This window comes from Cetorhinus maximus, chromosome 8 (assembly GCF_964194155.1).
Source record: "Cetorhinus maximus chromosome 8, sCetMax3.hap1.1, whole genome shotgun sequence".
Classification (NCBI taxonomy): Eukaryota; Metazoa; Chordata; class Chondrichthyes; order Lamniformes; family Cetorhinidae; genus Cetorhinus; species Cetorhinus maximus.
The window spans coordinates 116,141,633-116,157,524 of record NC_135886.1 but is presented as its reverse complement, the minus strand read 5'-3'; the positions used below and the strand labels follow the sequence as shown (position 1 = coordinate 116,157,524).

General features: G+C 43.5%; 1 protein-coding gene across 8 annotated transcripts in view; it reads left to right on the top strand.

Moving 5' to 3' along the window:
• The window catches only part of gria3b (glutamate receptor, ionotropic, AMPA 3b), a 472,928-nt gene that overhangs the window by 249,789 nt on the left and 207,247 nt on the right, over positions 1-15,892 (top strand). For all 8 annotated transcript variants that reach the window (XR_013577363.1, XM_078547470.1, XM_078547466.1 and 5 more), the window contains exon 7: positions 14,510-14,677. Coding sequence is in view for 7 of the 8 variants with exons in the window: in XM_078547470.1 (XP_078403596.1) it covers positions 14,510-14,677 (168 nt within the window). In the remaining variant the exon portion in view is untranslated. The remainder of the gene's footprint in view (positions 1-14,509; positions 14,678-15,892) is intronic.

The window sequence follows — 15,892 nt, the reverse complement described above, 5'->3', positions numbered from 1 at the left end:
GGAATAAGACTCCTGAAGCCATCACCAGATGCTTGTACTCTCAGGTAAGCAGGGAGGGAGAAGTATGCCCTGCTGTCTGCAGAATCTTGGGGCTCCTCTCAGGGCGCTCCTCCTTTGGACAGAAGTTCCTCAGCCCCTCTGACAGTGACACCAGCACCTCACAAAGTCATGGAGACAGAGAGCACTCCTGCACATGTGGAGGAGGCCCTCAATATGCCTGGCCCCTCAGGCAATTAGAGAGCAATTGCTACAATCATTGAAGATCAGGGAGCAGTATGTTCAGCAACCTGCCTCCACATCTGCTGATAGAGCAGTGGCAGTACCTGAAAGCATGTGAAAAAGTCCATATAGGTGCACTGGGGTTGTACAGGGTTTTATTTGTCAAATGTCACCTTGATATGTACTTGTCTGAAATGAATTGTAACATTGTGCACCAATGAAAGAATCTTTTTTTTAATATATACACGATTAGGCCATTGATAGTTCACTGGCTCCCACAAAAGGTGTCATGAGAAAGAAGCATACCGAATGAGCTCATGATGACAGCTGCAGGAAAATGTTAAGGGCAGCCAAGGAAAAGACAATAGGTCTGCAGAAGGTGGAAGGTGTTTTGAATTGACTGGGTAAGTGAGGTACAGATGAAACGTGCATGTATTAGTATTGAGCATATCTGTCATGGCACGTTCCCTGATGTCCCTCAGGACCATCATCCTGTTGCCCCGGTCACCATTCCCGTCCATATCCTTATCCTCCGAGGAGGCATCTTGTTCCAGAATGTCCTCATTGTTCAACATTTCTCCCCTCTGTAGCACCAGGTTGTGCAGAGTACAGCACACCACTCTGATAGACTTTTACGTGATATATTGAAAGGCTCCACCAGATCAACCAATATGTCAGAAGGCCTATGGCCTACTCAATGGTTGCTCCAGTTATCCCTTAACAAATGTTGTGTCTCTCATCTGCATCTGTGCTGGGACTCCCCACTGGCATAAGCAGCCGTCTCTTCAGTGGATAGCCTTTCTCAGCCAGTATCCATCCTTCAAGGTGGGGGAGCACCTGAAAAGTTTGGGCACTTGGAATTACTTTAGGACGTAGGTGTCATCAATGCTTCCTGGGAACTTTGCACAGAGCTGAAGGATCCGTCTGAAATAGTCACAAACCATCTGTATCATTGAGTGAGTGGAACCCTTTCCTGTTGATGAAGGCTGCTGCCTGGTCTTTGGGAGCCTTGATGGCCACATGCATGCAGTCGATGACACCCTACACCTCAGGCAATCGAGCAATGGCACTGAATCCTAGAGCCCACTCTGCCTCACTGTCCAGATGGGTGAGGAAGTGCATGCACTCACTGACCCTATTGAACATGGCATTGGTAATCTATTGATGCAGCAATGAGTCACACAGAAATCCCCAAAAGATCCCTGGAATGATCCTGAGACATAGAAATTCAGCGCCATGGTGACTTTCAGCACAACAGGTGGCCACCCCTGTCCATTGGGTTCAGCTCATCTGTCGTCATGGCACCCAGCTCAGTGATGGTCTCCCCAGAGAGGCACAGTCCCCTCTGTGCCTTTCTCCTCCCCGCACCCTTCCAGGCTCTTGATCCTCTCTGGTTGCTGCTGCTCCATTACCCATGGCTGCAGCTTTCACCCTCTCTGATGTTCCACTTCACTGGAGGTCTCAAAGCTTGAGTGAATGAAGCTCATGGCAAATGGTCACATTCAGATCTCAGTGTCACCCCTACCCACCCACCCTTGCTCTCTAGATACCAGTGCCAAGTCCGAGACAACACTCAAACGGAATGACCAGCTGTGCCAGGAAGATTTACCCCTGCTTCCGATTGCTACTTCTGCTACCCATTCGACTCCACCCTCCCTGCTAACCACGCTACCTCATGCAATAGCTTCTGACTGCATCCAACACCGATCTCCTGCCAAACCTGCGACTGGTTATAGCTGGCAAAAAGCTATGAAACATCATCGTCCCCATGCACCCATGCAAAAGTTATAAAAACCTGATAAAATTGTTGTCAATTACCTTCCCACCTTGCTCTAGCACAATCTCCTCCCACCAGCCTGGCAACATTTTGTACATTCTGGAAATGACATAAGGCTTTGGATCTCCCTCCCAGCGCCTTCCACTGCAATTTTATGAATTGTCCCAGCTCCTAGCCCATCTCCGTTGGGCTGATAAAATTTAGCCCTTAATCTTTTTTAGACAGTAACAATCCCAAAAGCTTTTCTCCTGTCTCTGAATAATGTGCCCATCATTTATAACTTCCTCCTTATAATCAACTTCATCATTTCTCTATTTCTTTGCGCTAGGTTATGGGCCATCTTATTACTCATACTTCTTGTACAATTGATTTTTATTATATATCTGTGACACTGTAACTTATACACCTCTAGTTTTCTCACTTCTTCATTTGAGGTCCAATTTTTAGGTCTATATAATGTATCTTGTTTTTAGCCCTCAATTTATTCTATGATTGCACAGAAATTCCTTTGGGTTGTTAAATAGACGCAGCCATGTAAAATAATGGAGATATATTCCATCTCATGCTTCATAAAATTTTCCTGCACAATTTATGAGCACAACAATTTTTTTTTAATTCATTCATGGGATCTGGGCATCGCTGGCAAGGCTAGGATTCATTGCCCATCCCTAAATGCCCTTTAGAAGGTGGCAGTGAACTGTTGCAGTCCACGTGGTATAGGTACAGCCACAATGCTGTTAGGGAGGGATTTCCAGGATTTTGACCCAGCCACCCTGAAGGAATGACGAAGTAGTTCCAAGTCAGGATGGTGTATGGCTTTGAAGGAAATTTTATAGGTGGTAGTTTTCCCTTTTGGGTGATAGAGGTCACAGGTTTGGAAGGTTTTGGAAAAGGAGCTTTAGCAAGTTGCTGCACTGCATCTTGTAAATGGTACACGCTGCTGTCATGGTGCATCTGTGGTGACGGGAGTGAATGTTTAAGGTGGTGGATGGGTGCCAAACAAGTGGGCTGCTTTCTCTTGGATGGTGACAAGCTTCTTGAATGTTGTTGGAGTTGCACTTATTCAAGCAAGTGGATCCTATTCCATCACATTCCTGTCCAGTGCCTTGTAGATGGTGGACAGACTTTGGCAAGTTAAAGGATGAGTTACTTGCCACAGAATTCCCAACCTCTTTCTTGCTCTTCGTCACAGTATTTATGTGGCTTGTCCAGTTAAGTTTTGCATTAATTGCAACTGCCAGGATGTTGATGGTGATAGTTTCAGTGATGGTAATGCCATTGAATGTCAAGGGGAGATGTTTAAATTCTCCCTTGTTGGAGATGGTCATTGCTTGACACTTGTGTGGCAAAAATGTTGTTTGCCACTCATCAGCCCAAGCCAGAATGTTCAGGTCTTGCTATTTATGAACATGGACTGCCTCAGTATCTGAGGAGTTGCGAATGACACTGAACACTGCATTCATCAGTGAACAACCCACTTCAGAGCTCATGGAAGGAAGTTCATTGATGAAGCAGCTTAAGATGGTTGGGTCCAGGACACTGCCCTGAGGAACTTTAAAGCGATGCCCTGGGGCTGAGACGATTGGCTTTCAACAGTCATAACCATGTTCATTAGCAACACAAAATAGTTAATGGGCAGAATTTTCAGTTCAGCAGGTGGGTGTGGTCGGTAGATCCGGGAATGACTGGGGAATGGACCCCCGACCACGTTCGGGCCCCTACCACGATTTCACGCTGGCTGGCCAATTAACGGCCAGCCAGCATGAAGTGTGCGCTGAAAGGCTCAGCCATGCCAGAGTGGGGGCGGGAGAAGGGCGGGTGCTGACGTAAGTGTGGGCGCAGGCGAGTGCGGAATGAAAGCTCCCTGAAGGTAGAGAGCTGCCTCAGGGAGCTGAAGAATTTAAATGCAGTAAAGATAGATTTTAAAATCTGGAAAAAATATGTCCATACATCAGAATCAGTCACCTGAACATATAAATGATGAAAATTCTGTCCATACATATTTTTTTTTTATTTAATAACAGAAACCTCATCCCGCCTTTGGATGAGGCTTCATCAAAAATGTAAAGTCCGCCTGGCAGATTTGTCCACCTGCCAACCTTAAGGTTGGACCACGAAAAATCGGGGATAATTGGAACTTTAATGGGCTTAATTGCCCTCTTGATTGCCGGTGGGCGCGCTTCCGAGTTTCGCGCGTGCCCAACTGAAATATTGTGCGATTGTAGGATGACGGGACGCTTGCCCGATGTCATCATGCACTATTTTACGCTCAAGCGGGTGGGGCACACATGTGTATGCCGAGCTGAAAATCCTGCCCAATGTTTTTCTCATTGGTTGGAAGATTTGAATGCCAAAACAAATGTTAAATAAACTTACATGTTGGCAGCAATTCATTTGCACTCAAAAACCTCCATCGTTTGCCCATGATTTTCAATGACAATTATCCACTTACATTTGCCAATTGATGCATGACACTCTGGAGATTAAATTTAGGGAAGTCCATGAATGCAAGTTATAGATGGTCTATCAGAAAGAGGAAGTCCATGCTTTGAGACATCAGGTCCAGAAAGGGTGATGGATTCCACAAGAAGTGCAGCACAACTCACAATTCCTTAGCTCCAAATAACACAAATGAGTTTCACTGTCTTCTGGCCATAGTTCCCATTTTACTGCCAATTCAACTATTTAATTACAGAGGTATTGTGAGAACTACCAATTAAAGGTAGCATTTTCAAGTGGGAAGGAAAGCATAATTATATCCTATTCTGATCGAACAACTGCTATGCACTTATACAGTGATAGCTTCCTTTGGCATTTAAAGCTTTGTATCAGTGTAGATCTCTGCTGATGCCAATTGAAGGGCTTGGAAGTCATCCTTATGAAAAGCATAATCTTTAATTGTCTATGTCAGTCAATCACTCAATTCCACTGAGCAATGCTACAGCCAGATTGTGTGTAAGGTGTTAGCAATTATATGAGCAGCGCAACAGTTGCACCTGAACATCTGTGGTTCACAATTTATAAGGGACAATATTTAGCTTCTCCATCTGGGCATTACTGTGATGTAGTTGTAGAACTCATTCAATTTTCTACACCCAAACTAATTGCTCCAGCTGATATCAAAAAAGCAACATATAAGGGTCTTAAACTGCAAGCAGTATTTACACCCAAATAAATGACACAAGTAAAAGACCCGTTACAATTTGTCTGACAAAATCTATCCACCATTGAGAAGGACATCATTCCATGTGATGAATTATACTTACCTCAATAGAGCTACAAGATTGAAATGCATCTCTTAACCACACTGGTTATCAAGGGATAGTCAAAACCAAAGCTCTCAGTGGACCACAGTGTGGGTTTCAGACATAGACAATAAAATAGAAGAACCTATACAAAGATTTCTCAGCTGCCAGGCAACAATTATCGAACCCAGGACAGCACCACCCACCATGCAGGATCCATCTGATCATCCACAGTAGAGTTTGTGCTGATTTTTGAGAAGTCCTTTCCATCAAGACATTATCTTTTAAGTACTGGTTGATGATTTATAGGACCAGGAATTTAAATAACCACAATGTCACAATTTGACAAGATTTTGCAATGCACAGAATTCCAGAGGTGTTAAAGTCAGACAACTCTCTATTTCAGCATACAGAATTTCATCAGTTTGTAAAACACCAAAATAACTAATATTAAATTACCAATGCTGAAAGATTCATGAGAACAATCCAAAAGTGAATCCAAAATGCCCATTTGGACAGTGAACCTGGCAGCAGCAACTTTAGGCATTCTCTGTTACACCAGGACAGAGTAGATGGGGAGAAACTGTTTCCACATTACATGAAGAACAAAATTGCTCTGGAAAGAGTGCAGAGGAGATTTACAAGAATGTTTCTGGGGCTTGAAAATTGCAGCTATGAGGTGAGATTGGATAGGTTAGGGTTGTTTCCCTTGGAGGCGGCTAAGGGGCGACCTGATTGAGGTGTACAAAATTATGAGGGGCCTAGATAGGGTAGGTTTCCCTTAGCTGAGGGGTCAATTACCAGGGGGCATAGAAGGATTAGAGGGGACAGGAGGAAAAGCTTTTTCACCCAGAGGGTGGTGGGCTTCTGGAATTCACTGCCTAAGTTGGTGGTTAAGGCTCATTAAAAGGTACCTGCTTTGAGGTTGCAATTGTGGCTGCAGCAGGTGGCAGATTTCATTGAGGATGTAAAGGGGAGACTTCTGACACACTGTTCTTCACTGAGGTTCAGATAGGAGAATCAACTCCTGAAAACCCTGGGCAAAAATGGCCTCTGCTGAGAGATCTTCTCCCCCTCTGGCTCCCTCACTCTTCAAGCAGCTTGCCCTGCTCTGTGTGACCTCTGTTTATTGTCCAAGCCATGCTGTATTCAAAGTGAACTGCAAACTACTACACCCATGCATGTTTAAGTGAACGTTGAGCTCCAAAATGGCAGAGCTAAGGTTAAGCCAGCATCACACTCTAATTGACATCACATTCTGCCTATAGTGCATACATCCGATAGAAGCACTCTGAACGCCTGCATGTTTCTAAACCTTAGCTGTCTAGTAGAAATTTAAAGCAGAATCTATGGTGGTCCTGCAGATCTAGCATAAGTATATATCTAAATTTCCCAGTTGTCTAGTGGAAGCTGTACCCTGCACATCCACATTTTTTTGAAGCAAGCTAGAAATACATCTTTATCAAAATACGCAGCCCTAAATCCCATTGGTTACTAATACACCGCCACTTTGTGATAAAGTTTATCATGAGCTCAATAGAATATGGGTAACAAAGCCATTAGAGCACGCCAATGAGTCAAGTGAACAAGCAAAAATAAGTCTTCACCCTAAAGATCTTATTAATGTCAGAGAAAAATAATATTATCCAAAGTAGACCTTAGAAACAGTGATACTTTTAACATATGTGAAAATCTTTAACACACTCACTGCAAGCTATGGTGACTGGCAAGCCTAATTAGATGAAAATGAATTCAAGTTGTGCACATTTATTAGTCCTTTGGGCAGCTATATGCATACTCAAATGCCCTTTGAAATTATCTCAGGAAACTGTCCATCATTGATGACATGGAAGTATTATGGATGATATCCTGACTTGTGGAGAGAATAAGCAGAAACATAAGCAAAAGTTGGTAAAACCTCTGTTTTGAACTTGATTCTGAATAAGTGCAAGTGCAAACTATGAGGAGTCACTTACAGGCACAAACGACGGAATCGTCCTAGAATTACACTTAGTGCAGTGGCGGGCATGAAGAACAACTGTCTCCTCAGCCCTCACCATCTTGAGGCCACTTGCACAGATCAACATGTGCCCCCACACACACCCTGAGGTACCCTCCTTCCCCAGTACAGCCCTCATCCTGCAGCCTCTTCCCTTGCCTAAAGCCACTTCTCCCCCTTCCCCAAGCAAGCCCTAGTCCTGCAGCCATTGAAAAGCCACCCCCGCCTTATGGCTGGTCTGGTAGGTAAAGGCCTGCCCGTGAAACCCCCTATAAGTGATGTGGTGCAGCCTGCGAAGCCTGGCACTGATGACCACTGGTGGTGCTGCCCGAAGCAAGGTAGGCAAACAAACCTCAAAGTCCCAGGTGAAGAGCAGTTCGCCAGGTGCATGTCGCTTATGTACAGCTGTGAAACATGTCAGCCCGATTCCCAGATGATCCAGCGTGGGAAGATGATTCTGGCGAGCAGGGCTTATTATGAGATGCTAAAGTATTGAAATTAAGTTCCCGAAGTGCAGCGGCAGGAAATGCGGCCCACCGGGTGGAGCACTTTATTGCAAACTGGTTTCACAACGGCATAAAACCGATTTTTGGCCTCCTCACCACATTGTCCGCTCACACCGCCAAACACGCCCGCCACCAACAGGAGCGGAAAATTCCAACGACAGTCACAGTAGAAAAACTGAAAGCAAATGAAGAAAAGGGGAAGAAATCAAGCATGAAAATCTAGGCAACGGTAGCAGCATATAAAGGTATCTTGGTGAGTTCCTGCATAATTCATCAGATGTTACAAAATGACTAAGAAAAACACTTGAGAAAGATGTAGAATGATAGTAGACTGATGAGCACAATGGGAGATTTGAAGAGTCATAACATATAGTAGTGGAAAACTCAGGCTGGGATTTTCCGGCCCTGTCGCGGGCAGGGCTCGCAGCGGGCGAGGTGGCGCCCCAGCCAGAAGTCCAGTTGCGGCGGAACCGGAAGATGGCGGCGGCGGGCGGGTGCGAAAAATCCCGCCGATAGAGATGAAATATTATGACATGACAACATTGATGAAGATTGATCTTGATGGTTTCAGTTCAGAAATGATGCTGTATTTAGTGCAGAAGAAACAACACATATTGTGTAATAAAAACAGGAAAACACGGGAAATACTCAGCAGGCCAGACAGCAACTGTGGAGAGAAAAACAGAGTTAACGTTTCAGGTCTGTGGCAGGTGAAAGCAGGAATGGTGGCGGGGTGGGGGGGGGAGAAGAATAAAGGGGAAGGTCTGTGATCGTGTGGAGGGCAGGAGAGTTAAATGATAAAAGGGTTCATGGTACAAAAGCTAAAGGGAGTGATCATGAGTAAAGTAAAAAAAAAAATGTGTCTAGATGAGGTGTGAATGGCTGGATTACAACCATCCAAATGTAAAGTAAAGAAATAAAGAAAGAAAGGAGGAAAAAAAAACAAAATGGAGGCAGAGGTTATGCTCTAAAATTGTTGAACTCAATGTTGAGTCCAGAAGGCTGTAGCGTGCTAAGTCAAAAGTTGAGGCGCTATTCCTTGGGCTTGCTTTGAGCTTCACTGGAACACTATAGCAGACCAAGGACAGAAAGGTCAGAGTGGGAGCAAGGTGGAGAATTGAAATGACAAACAACAGGAAGCTCAGGGTCAAGCTTGTGGACTGATGGAGGTGTTCCGCAAAGCAGTCACCTTGTCTGTGTTTGGTCTCCCTAATATAGAGCAGACTGCATTGTAAGCAGCAAATGCGTTATACTAAATTGAAAGAAGTACAGGTAAATTGTTGTTTCACATGGAAGGAGCTGAGAAAGGAGGAAGTAAAAAGATAGGTGTTGCCTATCCTGTGTCTACATGGAAAGGTGCCTTAGGAAAGGGAGACAGTGTTGGGGCATATTGTGTGCCTTGCATAAATTTACAGTAATCCAATGCAGATACACCAAAATGGAGAACATTTTTGAATTTTTTTTTTTTTGTGGAGTGTTTTGGTCAGATTCTGTCTTCAATTCCACCTAAGCAGAAAGGAAAAATGAATGAGCATAGCAAACTTCAGCCAATAGCATAGATTTGGAATCTCATTGACTGTCTCTGACCTGGAGAGCTTCATGAAGGAACTGTTTTTTGCCCACTGTTTAACACTGGGTTGTTAAATCAAGAAATGTATTGATATCAATCCCAATTGCTTCTCACTTCACTTTGCCCCACCTCAAAGAAAAGTTTTCCTGTGACTGACAGACTGGAACAACGGCTCCATTAAAATATAATATTGGTTACAAAAAGTTCCATTAATTTTTCTGGGGGAGAATGATCATAATTCTCAAGACAATGATGGAAGAAAATGCTGCACCTAATTCCAATAAGGCAGCATAAAATATTACTTAAGTTGAAAGAGCACATATGCAGTAGAATACAATAAAGACATGGAGCTGTATGTACCAATAAGTCAAAACTACCTACCTAAAACTGATTGCACAGATGACAAATGTCACAATCTAACTAGGTGAGCAGTATTGTGTCCCCTAATGGTGAAAGTCTAAGTGATATCATTACAGAAACTGAGAAGATCAGTCATTACAATCATTGAAACGTCTGATCTTGGAAGGGTATTTAGAAATCAAGGGCAGAATTTTACGGTCCCGTCTTGGCAGGGGCGGGGCCATAAAATGCGGTGAGCCATTCAAAAATCCATTGACTTCGGTGGAACTGTAAACTCCCGCCAGTGTAAAATTCCACCCAAAAAATGAAATTTCTTCCTACATCAAAGCAGTATTTTGACTTCGTGATTGTTGCTGATCTGGCGGTATTCTTCAAAAAGTGCCTGCCGACCATCAAAACCTAGGTTGGTAGGACTATCAAAGTGAAAGCAATTCAAGGAAAGAAAGGTTCCACAATGTTATGTCTTGTTTTGACCTAGTTCCTTGGTACAATGTGATTGCCAGTGTTGACACATACAAAAATAAAGGCTGCAAAGAGCCAACAAAGACACATCATTCCAAGCAATCCATGACAGGAAGTTGAGACTGCTGTACAAAGGGAAGGAAAGGTTGTTTCATAACCTCAGGCCATCCTAAAGTACTTTACAGCCAGTGAAGTACTTTTTGAAATGCTATCTCCATTGTAATCTAGGGAAACATAGCAGATAATTTGTGCACAGCAGGGTCCCCACAAGCTACAGTAAGACAATTATGACCAAATAATTTGTATTTGGTGTTGGCAGGGCATGAATGCTGCTCAGGAAACTAGGAAGAACTTCCCTGGTCATCTTCAAATGATTGCATGGGATATTTTATGCCTACCTGACAGGATTGATGAGGCCTTTGATTTTTATCACATCCAAAAGACATCCCCTCTGACAGTGAAGTACTTCCTCATAACTGCACTGAAGTAACAGCTTAAATTATGTGCTCAAGTATCTGAAGTGAACCTTGAACTCACTATGACTTTGAGGTGAGAATGTTACCACTGAGCCATGCACCAGTATTTTGACAGCACAAGCACGCAGGGAAGAGTAGAAGTGGACCTGGACTGATGTTTCCACAAGACATGTTCAAGTCATATTTTGACAGTGAAATAGGCCTTGGCTGGGCAACAAGAGTTATTTTGGTGGAGTCCTGAGAGATTTTGTCAGGACTTGGAAAATGTTGTATGTATTTTAAAAGTTTATGTTGATACATTTAAAAAGTTAATAGTTCACCATTTAACTCAATTTGGAGCTGGATAAGGCAACTGGTGAGTCATGACAGCACTGCCTAGCAACGAAGGCCTGAAATTATGGCACAACAGGTGAATGTTGATAAAAACCTTTTCTATTACAAAATATCAGCATTGGGTTTTAGCCATTATTAAATGTTAACATGAAATTATGGTCCCATGACATCGAGCGTCATGGCAGGCGGGGGAGGACAATATGGCGAGAAGGCCAAAAATCGGCTTCACGCCGTCGTGGAACCAGTTTGCGATCGTCTACTCCATCCATCAATGGCGGGCCATGTTTCTCACCGCCAGACGCCAGGAACCTAATTTCAATACTTTAGTATCTCATTATAAGCCCTGCTCACCAGATTCATCCCCCCCCCCCTCCACGCTGGATCATCTGAGTATGTCGGTGTGATTGCACACAACATGTTTCACAACTGTACATAAGCGACATGCACCTGGCAAGCTGCCCTTCACTCGGGACTTCAAGGTTTGTTTGCCTACCTTGCTTCAGTCAGGCCTCTCAGTCATCAGCACCAGACTTCGCAGGCAGCACCACATCACTTTTAGGGGGGCTCACGGGCAGGTCTCTACCAACCAGACCAGCTGAAAGGCGGGGATGGCTTTTCAATGGCTGCAGGGCTAGAGCTTGCTTGGGGAAGGGGGAGAAGTGGCCTCAGGCAAGGGAAGAGGCTGCAGGGTGATGGCTGTACTGGGGAAGGGGATTATCCCAGGGTGTGTGTGGGGGCACATGTTGTTCTGTACAAGTGGCCTCAAGATGGTGAGGGCTGAGGAGGCAGTCTCCAGAGGAGTTGAGGCCAGCTGGAGATGAGTGTGTGTATGAGAGTGAGTGGTGATGTCCCTTGAGCTGGCAGTGAGTGAGATGCCAGTGAATGTGTGATGGGTTTGTGAGTATTTGAGTTTAGACTGATGAGATGGTTGCCTTATCCTGGTGGCACGGATGAGATCATTCATCCATTTTCTGCACTGGATGGCTAACCTCTTGTGCGCAGCATTGGCACTGACCACCTCTGCCCCTGCCGCTGAAGTGGTGAGACTGATGGGCCTCCTGTGGCCAGAGCAGGGGTAGATATCACCATGGTGGGCATCCAGAAGGCGTCCCAGGGACGTGTCACTGAATCAGGGGGCTGCAATCTTCTTGGCTTTTGGGGCCATGTCTTCACTGGAGCAGTCCTGGGCTGCAAGCATTGAGAAGTATGCATAGCTGCAGTTTAAATATAGGAACATAGAAAAGTAGGAGCAGGAGTAGGCCATTCAGCCCTTCGAGCCTGCTCTGCCATTCATTATGATCATGGTTGATCATCTAACTCAATAGCCTGCTCCCGCTTTCTCCCCATATCCTTTGATCCCTTTTGCCCCACGAGCTATATCTAGCTCCTTCTTGAAAACATACAATGTTTTGACCTCAACTATTTTCTGTGGTAGCGAATTCCACAGGCTCACCACTCTCTGGGTGAAGAAATTTCTCCTCATCCCAGTCCTAAATGGTCTACCCCGTATCCTCAGACTGTGACCCCCTGGTTCTGGACTCCCCCACCATCGGGAACATCCTTCCTGCATCTACCCTGTCCAGTCCCATTAGAATTTTATATGTTTCTATGAGATTCCCCCTCATTCTTCTGAACTCCAGCGAATATAATCCTAACCGACTCAATCTCTCCTCATATGTCAGCCCCGCCATCCCAGGAATCAGTCTGGTAAACTTTCGCTGCACTCACTCTGTAGCAGAACATCCTCCCTCAGATAAATATGGCATTCTGCGTGAGGAAGCGGCAAGGTAACAGCGTGGTGGGAAAATTAGAGGCTGCCCGCTAGCAAGTAGCATGTTTCCTGTAGGACAAAGCTGCCCACTTGATTGGCACCACGTCCACAAACATTCATTCCCTCCACCACAGTAGCAGCAGTGTGTACCATTTACAAGATGCACTGCAGGAACTCACCAAGGCTCCTTAGACAGCACCTTGCAAACCCATGACCATTACCATCTAGAAGGACAAGGGCAGCAGATAAATGGGAACACCACCACTTGGAAGTTCCCCTCCAAGTCACTCACCATCCTGACTTGGAAATATATCGCCGTTCCTTCACTGTCACTCGGTCAAAATCCTGGGACTCCCTAACAGCACTGTGGGTGTACCTACACCACATGGATTGCAGCAGTTCAAGAAGGCAGCTCACCACCACCTTCTCAAGGGCAACTAGGGATGGGCAATAAATGCTGGCCCAGCCAGTGAATCCCACATCCCATGAATTAATAATTTTTTAAAAAGGCAGCGCTTTATGCTGTCTGCACATTGCTTTTTGCTCTGATACAATCACTTCCCATTCTCAGATGCTGATCCTTCCATTCCTCTCTCCACCCTACTTCCCGACCACTATATGCAACTTAAAAGTCAGCCAGATTGCTCTTTCCACCCACTAATGATCACCTTCGCAGAAGACACCCATGACCTCTCAGCCTGTGGCCATAGGCTCACACATCACCCACATCCACCTACGTCCTCCCACTGGAAAAGGCAAAAGAAAAGAAGTAGAAATAACTAGAAGAGAAAAGAAAGATGGAGAGAAACAAAAGATGTGAAATCGAGAAGCAGAAGCAGAGAGAATGTGAGAGAGTAAAACAAAAAAACTGGAGCAGAGGAAGCAACAACATGAAGACAACAGGGTGATAAAGAGTAAATTCCAAATTGAGCAATGCCATGGAAGGTCCATTAATGATAAAGATAAAGGGTTTGTGCAGTGCTAATGTTTCACCACTAGACGTGTGCATTTGATACATACTGTATCATAGACAGAACAGGCATTTAACTCATTCTTTCATTTCTTGTGAGTTTAAATTGGACCCTTGTTCTTTCAACAGTCTAAAATAGAGAAATTTGCCTTGCTTTCTATACAGTCTAGGTTTTTATCTCAAACACTGTCCTATTGCCATATTACAGAATCAGCAGTTGCACAAAACAGTGTTGATCAAATTAATGCAAAACAGCTGACATGCATAATTTGATCTCCTACTTCAAAGAGCATGCTAATGAGGTGTGAAAAGGTGACAAGTGTACAGTTTTTCAATAGAAGTGGTGAGGAATAGTTAAATAGTTCAGGGATTTAATTCCTTCCACAGCAGGTAATATTGTAATCTCAGTACTATTAAACTAGATACATGGGAGGATTTCTTTTATTTTCATATTTTCTTTATTTTGTTTTCTGTTTCGCTCCACTCCCTTGATCGTTATTATTGCATGCTCCATGATTTAACTGGGAGTGGACGATAATCTTAGGTATCGATGCCTTTGAGGGGTGGGGGCGGGGGCATCAATGCCACTTGGTGATCCCTAATGGTGAGGGGTACACTTGTACAAAGCAGCTCTGATCCTACCACCTCTAGCTGCCAAGTATATCTTTAAGTAGCAGCTCAGCCCAGAATTGAAAAAGGTAACCGAGTAAAATGTCAATCCTTGGGTACTGATATTTGCAGAATGACTATCTGACTACTACACAAATTAAGGTTGCTGTGTTTTATATTGATAAAAACCATATTTTATTTATCCTATTCAGTTTACTGCTGCTTTGACCTATGATGGAATATTCGTCATAGCAGAAGCTTTTCGGTATCTACGAAGGCAGCGAATTGATATCTCGAGGAGGGTAACTACTGGAGACTGTTTAGCCAATCCTGCAGTACCTTGGAGCCAAGGGATCGATATAGAACGTGCTCTGAAACAGGTATGGGGAAATCTCCTTCCGACTGATATAACAAGCCAACAGAAAGAATCAGATAGAGGTGGTTTGTGTCTGCTAGCAATTAGTACATATTTAAATGGATTCTGTGATGTTTATTTTTTAATTAAAACATCTTTTAGTCCTGAATTAACTTTAACAACTCCCATTTGGAGAAATTAAATTCAAATTCAAAACTTAACTGATGTTTAAGCTTAATTCTTCTGAATAATTCACAGCTTGGATGCCTGATAAGTCTTATTATATCAAGAGATTTATTCCATTCAGAATTTTTTAATTGATTAAATAACCTTTAATTATTTTCATGATTCAATTGATATCATATGTAGATTGAGCTGAAACTTGCTGGAAAACTGATGGTGTGTTAATGTTCCAAGCTGTTATTAATAGGAAATCAGTAAACAAGTTAAAGTGATTAAAAGATACGGAGTGAGTTGTGAGTCTCCAGAACTTGCTGGTTGATTTATACCACTACACAATTTGCTTTGCACAAACAACATGCCCAATATTTTTAAGAGTTTAACTGGATTTCCACAGTAATTGCCCATTAAACTAGTAAACAGAAAGTTAAATCTGGTAATTAAGAGCAGAAGTACCTTTTTTAATTACGTTAATGCAATGCCAATCAAGCTCTCTGGTCCAGAATGGGAATGATTTGATGTGTTCAGTCTCATCTGCATGTAGTTAATTGTTGTCACAGAAGCTAAAAATATCAACTTTGTAATGTTTACATTGTCTCTTAATTTTCTTTTCTGTCTCTTTTTACACTCTTATTCCAACCCTTCTTTTCTCCCTCTATATCTCATTCTGTACATGATGTAACTCTCATTCACTATTATTTAAAAGAGATCTTCATCCATCTGTCTCTAAATTGCAAGTATTGGCTGTCTGGCTTCATGCCTTCCCTATGTCTGCATCCCACTATCGAGAAATGTGTTTTCAATAGCCTAGGCCCAAAGATCTGAAACTCCCTTCCTAAATTTCTCTGCCTTTCTACTTCTTCCTTAAGACTACCCTGAGACCCCAACTCTTTGACCAAGTTTTTGTTACCCCTCTTGCTATGTCCTTTTTTCTGGCTCACCATGCACTCTTGACTAATTTTCTCTTTTCAAGTGCTTTGGGATGTGTTTCAACGTTAAAGGTGCTATATAATTCATTCTTTTCTCCATCATTCCTGTTTCTTTCTCAATCCTTGAATCT